The following is a 16,700-nucleotide window of genomic DNA, read 5'->3' as shown; positions in this document are numbered from 1 at the left end:
AAACTAAATCCAACCTATCCATAGAGTCCTTCCATTCTTTTCTTCCTTTACCCTATTCAGTCTTTTTACATATGAGAAATTAAGATTGCTTGAAAATAGAGCATGAGGGCAATTGCACCTTTTGAATATATGGAAGCAGTATTTTTCTCATAGAAGTAGAAAGATATCCCAAAAAATGAACAAAAATTACACGGGGGACTATCAAAGGAATTCACATTAGAAATTGTTAGGAAGCAGAAAGGATCTTATTATCTTGCAACAGAAACATGCTATAATTAGAGATCATATATTTAGCTATACATTTATCGATCGATTTCTTCAATCTTGTCTTCGACTTCTGAGTACAACTGCTTGAGTTTCTCTATGTTCTCTTCAGAACTATCCCAATATCCACGCCCATTGGCCTCCAAGAATGTTTGAAGCAACTTCCTGAAAGAATTTGGATTCATGTTCATAAGTCTGTTCAACATCTCTTCATCTTTGATCAATGTTGTGTTGGCTTCTTCATACACCCAATTGTCAACTTGGCCTGAAGTTGCACTCCACCCCCACTGTGTTGGTCAATCGTTTCTCAATCTCACGAACACCCTCGTAGCCAGTGAACATCATGTCTTGATACTACTTGGGGTTCAACAACTTTGTCATTGCATCCTTACAGTCTCAGACAACGTACGTACCTGAATCATCACATATAGAGGCATTAGACATGAAATAAAATGATCTTTATCAACTTAACGAGTTAACATCTTTCAAGTTTTTTATCAAGTGATAACACTCACCTGAGCATTAGTAGTAGTGGTGTCGGATATGAATGCACTAGGCTTCTTTCTATCCTTCCTGAGGTTCTGAACGAGGTTGGTTAGGTCTGAATCGAAGTAGTGACTAACATTTGTGAGTGAAATTTCTGATGAGTCGAGGTTTTGGAACATGGCATCAGTTGTGCTTAGAGCCATCTCAAAAACTTTCCTCTTCTCCATCATGTCATCACCAGGAGCATCACTATCAAATGCACCTACAGAAATATGTTAAGGCAACCAATTTTGGTACATATTATGAAGGTTTAAGTTATCTACGGCCCCTTAAAGTTGTCCGCATAATTCGTTTAAACACCTCAATCAAGACTTGTACCTATTGAACACTTTTATTATTTAAAATATGTATCTATTGAACACTCGCTGACATGGCAAAAAACTGGAACACACAAACACTGCAGCGCGTGAAAGGGGCAGTTTATGGCTAACTTTTTAAAAAATCTCTTTCTTCTTTCTTCTTTCTTCTTTAGCCATAACCCTCCAACACCACCCATTTCCGGTGACGTCGCGGCCATCCACCCTTATTTTCTCTCTCTTTTCTTTAGCTATCTCTTCCTTCCCCTTACCACCATCATTTTCATCTAAAACATTATAACCATCAATGGTTTTTAATATTATTTTTTTTGGCATTTTTTCACCTTCTTTCTTAACTTAACCACCATTAATCATCATATATTAAAATCGATTATGCAGATAGCTAATTAGATCTTTGGATCTGATCTTAGGTCGTTTTTTTTTGTCAATATGACGACTATGTTGTTTATTGGATAAATTTATTAGATGGAATATATTGAGTTTAATCATGTATGCCAAGTTTAGAGTTCATTTCTCTGTTTTCAAATTTATTGTTAAAAAAAATTATCTGAGAAAGCTAGTGATTTGATCATTTTTTAAACTAGTATAAATTTTTGTTATCTTTCTGAACAAAAGAAAAATCAAATTTAAGAACGGTAGTTTCTGGTGATTTTTTTTTTCCAACAAGGTTCGATCTCAAAATAAACTTATGTCAATGTAATTCAACAATAAACATGCACATTAATTAATTAAAATTGATAGTTAAAAAAACAAAGAGTTCTTCAAATCCAAGAAATATCAGTTATGTAATTCAAAAAAATATTTCAGATAACACCATTTTTTCCAGCCATTGTGATAGGAATTCGTAATTTTTCAGCGAAACATTATTCATGTTCCTCGTACAAAAACAAGATGGAGAGAAGAAGATTACAATTGAAAAATAGACTGAGGGAGGAATTGTGTGTTGGGTATGTTACAGTTTGGAACTGGAGAGAAAAATGAGGGCTCGCAAGTTAGTTTTGAAGCTTCACTAGATGGACCTGATTCTGATGCAACAGTTACAGGCGACTTTAGACATACTTTCAACTAATGCAGAGAAACAGAGGCACCAACATGATATACTTTTGTTTGGAGAACCCTTTAATTGTGCAAGTTCTCCAAATAACTATTTTTTATCAGTAGAAATACTCTAAAAAAATGTTCAACTCGTGAAGTAAGAAAACAACTACAGGTAGCCCGACTAAATTGGATTTGTGCTCGAAAAAGTTTTACTTTTGAAAATAAAAGGCTTCCTATAAAAAATGATTCCATAACAAAACTTGTAATGAGGACAACTTGAAATTGTTTACAAATATTCAAGAACATAAAGAGAACAAACTTTTTTCAAAATTTACAAAAACCCTAAAACCTAACATTCCAAAAAAGAATTTTGATTTCTTCCATTAAGTAGAAAAGATGAGTGTATCCAAATTATTATGCAACAGATTAGCAAATTAGAAATGATGACAAAGAAAGAAAAGAGAAACAGATTCTTAAAAAAAAAAATTATCCTTGTTAGAAACTTGAAACTTGAAGGTTATTGGTAAAGAAGTTCTTCAATCACCCATCTATAGCTTCAATCGAAAATGAAGAGTTGAGTGTACCCAAATGAAAGAGTGGTTCTTACTGCAATGAAGAAGAGAAGAAACCTGGAAGACCATAAGCGGCACTTGGAAAAGCTTATCAATTAAAGGGTTTGAAGGGTAGTTTTGTCATTTAATAAATTTATCCCATCACAAATTGTGATGGGATTATTATACCACCCTTTTGGAGGGTTAACTTATCCTGGTACTATTTATTTATTTCAGGATAAGTTATCCCAAACTTCCCAACCAAACACTGAATTAAGTGCCACTAAATATTTATCTCGGGACTATTTGTGTTTATCCTTCACACCAAACGACCCCTTATAGTATAGATATTCAATAGGTATAAGGTTGAATTAATGTGTCTAAGTGAAATATATGGACAACTTTAAGAGGCTATGAAATATGGATGACTTAAGCCAAAATAAATCAATTCAATAGGCATGCTTTGACCCCTTTGTAAGTTGGGTGTTGGGGCCCAAATAGTTTTGTTTTAAGAGATGGGGGTGTAATTATTTTTATTTTTTGGAGGACTAAAGAAATTTTATTAATTACCAAGTGAAAATATTTACCCGACCAAAAAAAAAAGTTTTCTTGTACATTTCTTCTCAGACTTGGACAAAAAGATTCAACTTACCAAAAAAATAATAAGGCCAAAAAGATGTCTATTAAGGAACTAATGTAACTAAACAGCCTAATATTACATCTTATTTAATATTATTTTTACGCTTTCTCTCTGCTATCCTATCCATTGAACCGTCGGTATCCATTGGCTGAGCGTAGACTAGTTTGTTCAGGCAGTCACAACCTTGCTAAAGCTAAAAATGAAACTTAGCTTCTCACTAACTACATCAGAAGCGAAATCAGAATGATACCAAACCACCCTAGGCTAAAATCTAACACTAAGGAGTTGTTTGGTTGGAGGTGTCATTTAAAATAATCCTTGGATTAAAATGTAGTCCACCCAATACTGTTTGTTTGCACAATTCAACTCAAGCACACCTAGTACATGGTATGTGGTCTTATCTAATACTAAGGGATCGTTTGGTGTGAGAGATAAAATTAAATAGTGATGGAATAAAATTATTGTATCTTGTTTGGTTGTCATGTTTGGAATTACTGTTATCTCAAGATAGCTAATCCCAGGATAACTAATCCTGGGATAACTTGTTCCCAACAAAACGACCCCTAAGGATATCTAGGGATTACTAATCCAAGGTTTACTATTACTTGGATAAGGATCCAAATGACATTTTGTATACATCCTTTAGAATTGGCAAAAATATTCACGCTATTCTGCTCTTTGAAATCGTTTTCATCAAAGTGATACAATTTCGTTTGTATTCAAATTTTAACTGAAAAGGAATTTTCTCTCCAAAACTTTTGCTACTGTTTTCATAGCTCTTTGCCTTCCTTACAGCTTCAAGAAAACAGGATGGGTAATGGGTTCTCTCAGTTGCCTTCCTTACTATTATATGATGCTTCTGATCTATTCTAGGCGTAAGCTTGAACCCATTACAAAGTTGTCAAGATTTCATCTTTATGTGATTCCGATGTACTGTGATGCTATGATTGTTCTTTCCCAAGCTTGTTTTTGCATCAGTTACTTGATTTTCATTAGCCTTGGTCATGGCTACTTAAATAACTTCATCTCGTTTATGACGTGAGACTTCCTCAAGTGACAAGTTTTAAACTGTAATAAATATGGTAATTACATGAAATATATAACATAATAATTCAAGAGTAAAATTAGAAAAAAGTTTTTTTTGTAGAGTTCTAAACCAAACACAATATAGGTGAAAAACAATGAAGCAATCACTTGATAAAAAATAATTCCTGCATTACTAATCTTTTTACCAAACGACCCCTAAGCCAATATAGTCCAACAAATGATTGGATTGGGTAAAAATCAGGAACAAGAAATGTTCTTTTTTTTCTTCTTTCTGAATGCAGCTTTTAAATTCATCTTTCATTCAACAACATATTTTCTTTTGGCTACAGAACAACACAACTCTAAAATTAAATCCATTTGCTACAAAACCTACCATAAAATCTACACTGTCGAATTCCCTTCTTGGGACATCCGGTTATGGTACAACAGGGAAGTTTTCGTTGATCACATTCCTTCTTTTGTTTCTCCAACGTCAAAAAAATTGAACCATTTCTCGATAAATTATGTATATCGATCATCCGAGGTCCATCTAGTTGTCTTAAACTACATTGTGAAATTTCCAGTCAAGAATTGATGATAGCCTGAATTTCCTCCAATGTTTTCCCCTTTGTTTCTGGCACTACCTTTGCTACAAATAGTATAGTGAGTACAGAGAATCCAGCATATAGCATAAATGTACCTGAAAAATCCCCAAAAAATTAAAAAGTTTAGTCTAAAGAAAAGCCTAAAAGATGTTACAATTTTCATATATGCATAGTATGTAGAAATTTACCAGTGCTAGTCCAGGCCATGAGGAAACCAAACGTGTAAGAAACAGCCCACGCGCCCAACCAGTTCACTAACACTACCAGGCTTCCAGCAGCACTTTTTACATGAATTGGGAATATCTGTAATATTTTGAGCAGAAATTTACAAGTTATAAGGTTACACAATATTTGTATAGAAGTGTATTTGGTATAACAAATTGTGTATATCGAGCTCAAGCTCATGTCAAATAACCTCAGACTACGTAATTGATGGAACACTACTTGAGAATGGCTCTGAATTACCTCTGACATAATAACCCAAGGAACTGCTCCCATTCCAATTGAAAACGCGGATATGTAAACCAGTACACCAGATACAGCTAGAAGTGGAACCCATTCGAGTAAGATGTCATTTCCCTGGTTTAACAAAAAGGAAAGAGACTGTCAAATAAGAAGCAACAATGTAACTTTTACTACTAAGTGATCGACGTTTTGTGCTTTCAATGAGTTACCTTTAGGTAGAAAGAAGCTCCAGTCAGAAAACAACCAAGAAATGTTCCTGTTGCTGACACCTGAAAACGATGAAACAGCTCGTATAAATGCTCTATCTCCACAGATTTTATTCAGTTAACATTATCAGAAGACGAAAAAACAATTGAATATACCATAAGAAGTGGCCTTCTTCCTGATCTGTCCATCAAAAATGCACCAACAATAGTAATCGGAACCTGTCAAAGCAATAAGACTAGAGTTTTAGTGATCCAACACTTTCACTCACTTTGGAATTTTATCAAATTTTTTAACAATTTGTCGAGATTTACAAACCTGCACTACAGCATAGGCAATAGTCCCAATATTGCTATTAGAGAGTCCTGCATTTTTTCATTCACATCATTAGTAACATTATTCGGAGCATTTTAGTTCTCATAATCTCATTGGCAGAGTAAAAAGCGAAGGACAACGTTACCTGCTGATTCAAAAGTCTGGCTAGCATAGAAACCTATACCATTTATTCCTATAAATTGTTGGAATACCATCAATCCAACACCAATCTGAGAAAAAAATAGTTGAAGAATTGAATTTCAAGAACATTAACTCTGTCTAAGCTCTTCTAAACGCGTAATTTCAGGAAATGTTAAGGAAAATGGCTTACGATCACAGATCGAATGTATTTGCTACCGAACAAATCAAAGATTCGAGTCTTGGGGAGGCTTTGAAGAGTATCAACATAAGCCTGGATTTCAGCAGCTTCACGAGAAACATCAGCATCTTTACCACGAAGCTTTCTCAATGCCACTTCAAATTCTTTCTCAAGACCTACTTTTGCCTGCAACATTGTAATCACCAGTATATTTTTCACTTTGTTCCTCTCATTCATGATGAAACTTGAATGTAGTCCATTTCATGTTGAAAACTCACCAGCCATCTTGGAGATTCTGGGATAAATAATAGACCTACTAGCAAGAAAGTGCATGGAAGAATTCCTACAAATGAAGCAATCACTCAGTACTCTGTTTAAGTGTGTAACCATTTCATCCAGAGAGAGCACATGTTTATTAGTTAATTATATTTTCAACACGCTCCCTCACGTGTAGACCTGATTCTTTTTCATGGGCGAAGCACATGAAAATATTTTTTGATATGAATAGTGGTGAGATTTGATCCCAAAACTTATGTCTACTCTGATACCATGTTGAAGTGTGTAACCATTTCATCTAACAGCTTAAGTTTTCAGTTGAGATGGTCACACCTACTCTCTCTAAAAGCCACTTCAACATCATCATTCCTTATGTATTCAAATTAAGTTCATTTTCTGAGGTAAATTCTCTTTACTTCTTTTTTTGAGAATTTTAGTAGCTCAGCTGGTTAAGCATCGACTCTGGTGAGGTTCGATTACATCTTGTAAACAATATTTATATGGCAAGTTCCAAGAATTACCAGTTAAAGCAAGATTTCTCCATGTTATGACTGTTCCCAATAAGTAAGCAACTGATGAACCACAAACAATCATAAGCTGCAGATTAAACAATTAACCACAAAAGTCAGAACCCCACAACTTATAAAATGAAAAAAAAAAAAAACTTTTTATATCCTACTTTTACACTTTTTCTATATTTATTACTTCATACTATAAATTTAACAAGAACTTGACTTTGGATTTTCTTACTTGATTAATTGTTGTCAATCCTCCTCGTAAATTCTTTGGAGCTATTTCAGCAATATACACTGGAACCTGATTAGTTACACATGAATTTTAAAATTCTTGAATTTATTTTAGTATCCAAGAGCAAAAAAAAAAGAAAAAAAATAACAATGGGTAATCAGGATTTAGTCGGAGCTCCGATGTGGGCCCTGGACAATGAGTGAGAAACCAAAAAAGCACATATATTTACCACATAAGAGAATATTCCAATGCCATATCCTGTGAGGAACCTTCCCATATCAAGTACCAAAGTTCCCTGCATCATCACAAACAGAGAAATAATTACTTAGAAAAATTATATTTCAATTTTTTTTTAAAAAATAAAAAATTGCATATACATATATTCATAGTTCATACCATGGAAAAATAGACAGCTAGCCATCCTGTTATACAAAATATAGCTGACATTCTCATTGCCTGTTCCAAAAAACATACAAAAATCTCATTAATTTTAGGTTTTTAATACAAAGTTTCTTATTTTTTCAATTTTTTTTGGTTTCTTTTACAATTACATACCCCTTTTCTCCCAATAAAGTCTGCAATTCTTCCACTTGTGATTGCTCCAATCATGGCACCAATAGTTATAATGGAACCAAACATAGAATACTACAAAAAAAAAATTACCTTCAATTTATCAAAAATGAAAAATACATTAAAAAGTCATGAAAAAATAATTTTAAAAGTACCAACCTGGGCAAGAGTTAAATTCAAGTCATTCCTAATTTCAGATTGTGTGGGTGCAGAGTACCCCACCTGCAAAAAAAAAATCATACAGCGGATGACTATGACCGACTAAAAAGGAAAGCGAGTCATATAAATTATAACAAACAAGTAATAAAAAAATGAAAATAGAAATACTTACACATGATCCAAATTCAAAAGAACCACAAACAGCAACACAAGTGCTTAATAAAACCATCCAAATAGATCCGTCTTCATTTTCACAATCAACAATTTTGGCATTTTCAAGAAAGGGTTTTTCAAGACCATTCTCAATATCTTTGCACTCATCAATTGCCATTATTATTACTATTAGAGAAATTAAACAAAAGGGATTTTAGTATTGAGTGGGAAAAAAAAGTGAAATTTTTGGGAGGTATTTATATGCATGCAGGGGCAAAAAAGATAGATATTTTTGGACAACTTAATTCAATGATTGGGTTAAAAAAAATGATAAAAAAAAAGGAAAGATATTTAAGGCAAATTGGAGAAGATTAAGATTGCATGTGGGATTGAAGTGTCACTGACGTGTTAATTTGTTTTGGTGTGTTCATACAACTGGAATTTGTACGCTATCTAAACTAATTTTATTACAATACCCTCTTCCAAATTTTACTTTTTAAAAAAAAATAAAAATTGTATTTGGATATGAGCGTGTCAACCATGAGTCAGGTAAAAATGGATAAAGTATTCGACTCACTTCATATTTGAAATTGATAAAAATAGGTAAATCCAATGGATAATAGAGTATCTCCTTTTAGGATGTGTTTTGTTTGAAGGTAAATATTTTTATGTTTTTCTAGAAAATATTTTTCTGGACAATGAGTGGTCCTGAGCGGAGGTTGGGAGGTTAAAATACGGGTCTCAAATTAGAGTCGGGAGTTGGATTTCAAGTCTGCACAAAATTCGAGTGGTGAGGTTAAAAAAAAAATTGAAATTTTTCCCCTTATTTTATGTATGGAAGTCATTTTTTAACGAAAAAAAAAAACGAGTTTTTGACTAAAATCATCCCTAAAGTATGACTTAAACCTAAAATACATCTTTGTTTTATATAAGTGAACAACAAATATTTTTGCACTATCCAAAAAGTTGCAAGATTCATTCTTCTGTTTATTTTTTTTAAGAAACTCACGCCACCAACAAAAAAATGTGTCAAGTCGAATGAATATATGTACACATGGTTAAGCTAGTCAAATTTGGTGATTTTTCTAATTTTTAGAAATTGAGAGTTTAAATAATATTTAGACAAAATATATTCAAATTCTAAATATTCTTTGTAAAAAGTATAGCCAAATACAACTCCAACTTCAAAAATTTCAAATAAAGTAATTATTTTTTTATTTTCATAACTAAACGTCTATGTAATTTCACTAAATTTCCAGCTTTTCTGGACATTATATAAAATGCGAATTGCATTGTATATAACATATATACGTACTAAATATTTTATTAAAGAAAATCTATAAATAGTTGGGCGTAATATTTTTAAAATATTTTTTTTTACATAATTTTTAAAATAGTTGATATCATATTGAACTTTGAAGTTCTATTTTATTTTATTTTTTGCAAATTTGAGTCAAAGGAAATTGATGGTAATTATAAACGTTATACAATTGTCTTATTAACATTTATAATTTTGTAATTAGAGCTTAGCTGAATCAGCTACATGTGATCAGTGGCTCATTTAATTTTATCGTTTTGTCATAATTGATAACTTTCTAATTTGCGGCGTTTGTTTGGTAAACTAGTTTGCCTTTCATTTGAGGATAAAGTGTCAAATTTGCACTTTGAATTATGTAAATTATTTATATTTGCTTTCAGTTAATAATTGAGGTCAAACATGTTCATGCCATTACAAAAAAAATGGAGCAAATAGATACACGTCTTACGTGAATGGTAAGTTCTATATGACATAATACACGCGTAAAATCTAAATTTTCATATAGAAGTCCACGTAGTACGTGTATGACTATTTGTTCAATTTTATACGAATTTAAGTATCTACTTATACATACACTCAAAATTAAAACACAGTAAAATTACGTTTATTTATTATACCTTCTTAAACTAATTCAAAATTGGAATTGCATTTTGGGATCCAAGTGATATAATTTATTTTTTTCTATTTCAAATTTTACACTCATATTTATTCACAATATTATAATAATATATGAAAGATTAAAATAATCCAACCCCTCATGCATTAAGGACCAGTTTAATCATTTTCTCGTACATTTTACTTCAAAGCAATTAAGAAATTAATTTATGAATTTCATACACTAACAAATAAAAAACTTTTATGTTATGGACACCATTTTTCTTTTTTTAAGACTCATAAAGGTATACTAATAGATTAAGCAACAAGTCTATATCATGGAAACAACAAAGTCTATATATGTGTGTGTAAATTTAACAACGTAAATATACTGTTTGAGCAAAATTTATTGAATTTGATCGAACTCGCGCGTGAATTACTATTTCTGCTCAATCTGAAAGCTAAAGAAAAATACAAGAAACATGTGGTGATACAACAGACCAAGATGCATGGATCTTTCACTTATTTGTATTTGCCACTTGAATTATTAAAGTAGGAGTAAGATTTGAATTATTGGTGGACTGAAATATTAAGTAGATTGGATTTGTTTTAGTACAAAATCGGCCGTACAGACGTCAATTAATGGATTAAAAATCCCTACAACTAACTACTTCACATGTTAATTACTAGGCTAGTGGATTATTTTATAGAGATTATTGTTCGTCGGATACGTTAAACGTTATGTCCCTCATATTTTTTGACAACTAAGATTGATTGAAAACTACGTGCAATGTGTGATTAATTTATTAGGGACATTTTATTTTATTTTCTTCATATGTGTGGAGGATTATGAAAGACGTACAAATTATATGCGAAATTTAATAGGTGTCGATTTGAAGTCATGACTAACAACAACGATAATTGTATCAGAGTTTTCACAATCAAACATATTTTTAGTAAAATTAAATTATTCTGTAATTCGAGAAATACGCTACTAAAGACCCTCAAATTAAAAAAAAAAATTATATAGGGAACAACACATTTATACTCTATGTGATTCATCTAGAAAAAAATATTTTTTCTTTTATTTGTCTCTTATTCTCGACCCAAACTTATAAAATTTAATTGTTTATTTCAGCCAAATTAAGAGAAGATTTATCCAAAATAATGAAGTTCAAACAGGTATTTCTAAGAAAAATGTATAGTTTTTTCATGCAAAAATTATTTATTTTAATTGTGCGTTAATTTTTCGGTCAAATATAATACAAAAAATATTTAAATAAAATGTTATTTATTTCTTCTTTAAATGCAATGATTATTTTTTCTAAATGTGTATTTCTTCTTTTTCTAGCCTTGATTAGAATATTATTATATTTATCTTTAAAAAAAATTATAATCATAATATAGTTGTTCTAATTTTTGAAGATTTTGTCTACAAAATTGACCCTAAAAAGATGATTTAAATAACTAGTAAACTTTAAAAAGTCAAAATACATATTTATTTTATTTAGAAAAAAAAACCCACAAGTTCTGCCCCGGAGCAAATCTCACTTTCCAAGAGAATAAAAAGTTTAAACAATATCCAAGAGTGAAGTGTGTTTTTGGTGGAAAGAAAATATTTTTTCATAAATACATAAGTGAATTTCTTATTTATTTTTCATATTTGATAAATAAGTAAAAGAAATATTTCAAAAGTATTTGTATATATATAAATTAGCAAAACATTGTAAGGGTCGGATTCGGATAGAGCGGAAGTTTGGGAGTGGAATGATCAAGAGATGAGGTTTGGAAGATTAGGTGGAGGAGGAGGACATAATTAACTTGAAAGTTACTTATCAAATTTATTTTTCTTATTTTCATTATGTAAGTCATTTTCTTCATTTTTATGAAGTTCATTTTCCTTAAAAAAAATATATTTAAATTAATCAAACATGAAAAAATTAGAAAACATTTTTCTGCCTACCAAATACACCTTATAAGAGTAAAATCAATTGGTTGAATAAAACCTATTCACTTAATTAAAACTTTATTAAAGCAAAGCTTTAATTAAGCAAGGAAGATGAATTACATATGCAAACTCTTTTGTCACTATAAAGTGATAGAAATTTTTTAGTTAGTTGTTCATTATAACAAAAATAACTTTTAATGATAATAAATATGCATATTGTCGACATTAGTTAATTCTAATCATATCCAATATAGCTATAGATTTTAAAAACATTTACAAAGAATATTAATTATCTTTAAAAAATATTTCACAATAATAAAATTATTAGCGTTAATTAATGATATTTTTGATATAATGATTGTTGAGTGATAGTGATAGGCATTGTGTATATATGTAAGCAGGCCGGCTCTTGCCTATAAAATTTAAGGCATTGGCCTTAGGCCCCCAATTTTTGGGGCCTCAAATTTCCACAAAAATTATGTATCTTAATCCCATTAAAATAGAATAAATCAAGAAAACATTGTTTTGGATTCTTATATTCTCTTCGCTAACACTCACATTATTATTTATCACTAGTGAAATTATCCACGCTTCGCGCGGGAATTTAATATCACAGAATATATAAAATAATACTTAAAATCTATCAATCACTAAAACTAAAACACTATATTATCTTACATAAAAAAAAATGTAAAAGAAAATGAAAATTATTACATTTTATCATTTATTCTTAATAACATAAGCATAAATTAATGATTGTAAAAATACATACCATAATTTGTAACATAAGCAATAGTGTCACTGAGCCACTCAACATGAGTAATGTACACAAATATTTAATTGTGAAGAAGAATAAGAGGTTCAGAATTTTCATTGTTTTAAAATGAGAGGAAATTCCTCTATTTATAGACAACAAATGGTAGTCTGAACAAATGTTTATTGTGCCTTATCGGAAAGGTTACAACTATTTGGAAAAGTTGCAACCCTTTAGAAAGTTCACAACCTTTCATAAAAGTTGCAACTCTTTATTAAAGTCGCAACTTTTCATATAAAAGTCACATTTTTTCATAAAAGTCGCAACTCTTTATTAAAGTCACAACTTTTCATAAAAGTTGCAACTCTTCATTAAAGTCGCAACTTTTCATAAATGTCACAACTTTTCATGAAAAAGGAAGGCTAGTTTTGGAAATAAATAAATTAAAAGTGAATTATGGTTTGTGGTGGCGCCACGTAGGTGGGCCTAAGGTTCTCTTTTATATATTCTCTTATTATATAAGAGGGAGTTTATGATGGGACATTGTGATGTCCAATCATAAACTCCCTATATAATATAATAAATTATTTTTTCTACTATATAATATATATTTATTTTTCTACTATAAGGGAGTTTATATAATATATAATAATATAATATAATAAATCATTTACAAATGACTTAAAATATTTCATATTTAAAGGATATATAATAAAATAGGTTCACTCTCAAAATTCTATCCGGGTCACATATATTGGGACAGAAAAAATAACATACATCATTTTAAAATTACCAAAAAAGTAATATAAATAATAATAATTAACAACTTAAAATATCTTAAAGACATTTTAAAAGGGTTAATTTTGTAATTGTAATTTCTACTATATAATAAAAGGGAGTTTATATAATATATATTCTACTATTATATAATATCATAATAAAACCCCTTTTATTATATAGTAGAAATAAATAATATATATATATATATATATATATATATATATATATATATATATATATAATATAATATAATAAATCATTTGCAAATGACTTAAAATATTTAATATTTAAAAGATATATAATAAAATAGGTTGACTCTCAAAATTCTATCCGGGTCACATATATTGGGACAGGAAAAATAACATATATCATTTCAAAATTACCAAAAAAGTATTATAAATAATAATAATTAACAACTTAAAATATCTGAAAGACATTTTAAAAGGGTTAATTTTGTAAGTTTATCCATATCACATAAATTAGGACAAAGTGACCAGCAATGTAAGTTATTTGAAAGTTACATAAAAATATTATAAATCACAATAATTAATAACTTAGAACATTTTTTTTTAAAATGCAAATTTGGATGACTCTTCAAATTTCATTTGTGTCACATAAATTGAGACAACAAAAATAACATATATTGCGCCCATTTTAATTTATTTGTCTTAATTTTTTTTTATATTGAAAAATTGCGTAAAAATACTATAAGTCATGATAATTGACAACATAAAATATTTCAAAAATAAATACATATAAAAAAATTCGATTAATTCTTGAAATTAATCTATCGTTAAAAATTATGTATAAAATACAATAAATCGTGATTTTGACCACTTAAAATATTTATTAAAAAAACAAAAAAATAAATTGACTGATTGTTAAAATTAATCTATCAATGTCACATAAAATGAGACAAAAGTAGTAATATGTATTGTTTAATGTGAAATTATTGAAAACTACGTAAAATGTATTATAAATGTTAACAATTAACAACATTTGATTGAATCTTGAAATTTTATCAATGCTACATACATTGAGACCAGTGGAGTAATATATATTAAGTATTTAAAAATTACGTACAACCATATTGCTTTCTGTAGGTTTCGAATTATCGTGGTCATTTTTTTGGCTGATACAAGTTTTGTACTTTTTTTTTAATATTATAAATCGCAATAATTAATAATTTAAAATATTTTAAAAAATATATTAAAAATTTAGTTGGTTTCGGGAATTTTATTTATACTATATAAAATGGGACAAAGGAAGCAACATATATCATTTGCAAATGACTTAAAAAGCATTAAAAATTAGAATAATTACCAATTTAAAATATTTAAAAGCTATATAATAAAATAGGTTCACTCTCAGAATTCTTTCAGGCTCACATATATTAGGACAGAAAAAATAACACATATCATTTTAAAATTATCAAAAAAATATTATAAATAATAATAATTAACAACTTAAAATATCTGAAAGACATTTTAAAAGGGTTAATTTTATATTTTTATCCATATCACATAAATTAGGACAAAGTGACCAGTAATGTTGGTTATTTGAAAGTTACATCAAAATATTATAAATCACAATAATTAATAACTTAAAACATTTTATTTTAAAAAATTAAAATTTGGATGACTCTCCAAATTTTATTTGTGTGACATAAATTGAGACAACAAAAATAACATATATTGGGTCCATTTTAATTTATTTGTCTTATTTTTTTTGGGTTTTTTATATTTAAAAAATGCGTAAAAATATTATAGATCCCGATAATTGACAACATAAAATATGTTTTGAAAAAAAATACAAAAAATTTCACTCATTCTTTAAGTGAATCTATCGTAAAAATACTATAAATCATGATAATTGACAACATAAAATATTTCAAAAATTTTGTATGTGGATAGTCTTATTGTGCCTTGAATAGCGTCAAATAAAGTACAAGTTTGTGATAAAAAAACTTATTCCTTTATCCACGCAAACAATCGCTTCAAAATCTCCGTTATTAGCCCAAAACATACCATTTATATTATTGGGCCCGTTCCCGTGCATAGCACGGGCAACATTACCTAGTATATATATATATATATGAGTATGAATTTTAACTCCTTTTGAACTCTAATTCTTCAAATTTTTGATAGTTAGAGTAATACTTTCTTAAAAATATGAATCAATAGTCAAAAAGTGTTGAACAAAGTGAATTACAAGTTCTTTTTTTATTTCTTCATAAATTTTCATATTAAATTAGGTATACCAAGTTATCAACTTTTTGAATCTGATTCTATGATTCTAACTCCTATCATTAAATATTATCAACTTATTACTTATAGAATTATGTTAACAATTCATATAATAATTGTCTCAATAAAAGGATGTTTTCCAATGTTAAATTGATAAAATCTTACCTAAAAATAATAATTAAAAAAAGTATTGGAAAAAATCATTTATATAAAAGATATTAAGTAGTAATTTACATCTAAAAATTTAGAAAAATAAATAAATACAAAAAAAAATTATTTAAATTTTAGGTCTCTAATTAAAATTTTGCTTTAGGCTTCGAATTATGTTGAGCCGCCCATGTATGTACGAAAAGTATTTTATTATCATTTTTGACATTACTTAATTGTCATCATAGTTTGCTGTTCAGACTAGCTAGTATATATGCATATTCTTTCAACTTTTGTGACAGATCCATATATAAGAATTATTAAATTAAATGAAAAGATAACATATTCTAAACATGATGATTACATAAAGTAAACAAAAGTGGGTGTATATTAATTCAACACCGACGAAATCTAATAGAAATATCAAAGATATCTTATGTTAACTCATATTTTCTGTTCATTGCTTCCTAAAGTTACCAAAAGTATGATTTTTTAATCTTTACCGACTTTAGGAAGCAATGAATCTGTAACAACGTGACGGTGGTTTTATATGGTGCAGTTCATATTAGTATGTGATTACATTGTCAGACTAGGAGAGTTAGTTTTTGGGTAAAATCAAATTTTCATTTATTGTTAATGAAATGATTTACAAACACATCTAAGGATTGTTTAAGACTTCAAGTTTCAAAAGTTTTTTTTCTTAAATATCGTGTCAAGT

The 16,700-nt window shown here is 29.1% G+C and overlaps 1 protein-coding gene and 1 pseudogene across 1 annotated transcript; both read right to left on the bottom strand.

The window, feature by feature from the left end:
- Positions 1-302: 302 nt before the first annotated feature.
- Positions 303-1,306, bottom strand: LOC125812287 (magnesium-chelatase subunit ChlH, chloroplastic-like; annotated as a pseudogene).
- A 3,544-nt stretch (positions 1,307-4,850) lies between these two features.
- Positions 4,851-8,384, bottom strand: LOC125812289 (sugar transporter ERD6-like 16). Its single transcript, XM_049491798.1, has 16 exons — positions 8,215-8,384; positions 8,043-8,105; positions 7,869-7,958; positions 7,710-7,769; positions 7,543-7,608; positions 7,317-7,382; positions 7,088-7,163; positions 6,569-6,633; positions 6,303-6,476; positions 6,117-6,201; positions 5,975-6,021; positions 5,815-5,877; positions 5,662-5,721; positions 5,453-5,566; positions 5,176-5,290; positions 4,851-5,082 (listed from the first exon to the last, which is right to left on the bottom strand). The coding sequence occupies exons 1-16, from the start codon at positions 8,371-8,373 to the stop codon at positions 4,967-4,969; spliced, it is 1,419 nt and encodes a 472-aa protein (XP_049347755.1). The 5' UTR covers positions 8,374-8,384; the 3' UTR covers positions 4,851-4,966.
- Positions 8,385-16,700: the final 8,316 nt, after the last annotated feature.

This window comes from Solanum verrucosum, unplaced genomic scaffold (assembly GCF_900185275.1).
Source record: "Solanum verrucosum unplaced genomic scaffold, falcon-dt-bn FXZP01000115.1, whole genome shotgun sequence".
NCBI classification, from domain to species: domain Eukaryota; kingdom Viridiplantae; phylum Streptophyta; class Magnoliopsida; order Solanales; family Solanaceae; genus Solanum; species Solanum verrucosum.
Note: the sequence above shows the minus strand (reverse complement) of the source record. Positions and strands in the feature narration are given on the sequence as shown.

What these genes read in the sequence shown, in the direction of transcription:
- LOC125812289 (XM_049491798.1), bottom strand. Translation starts at nt 8,373, where the DNA reads ATGGCAATTGATGAGTGCAAAGATATTGAGAATGGTCTTGAAAAACCC. An exon ending in GATTGACAACAATTAATCAA is followed by an intron (nt 7,164 to 7,316) that starts GTAAGAAAATCC and finishes TTTAATCTGCAG; the next exon opens with CTTATGATTGTTTGTGGTTC. An exon ending in CATGGCCTGGACTAGCACTG is followed by an intron (nt 5,083 to 5,175) that starts GTAAATTTCTAC and finishes GGGATTTTTCAG; the next exon opens with GTACATTTATGCTATATGCT.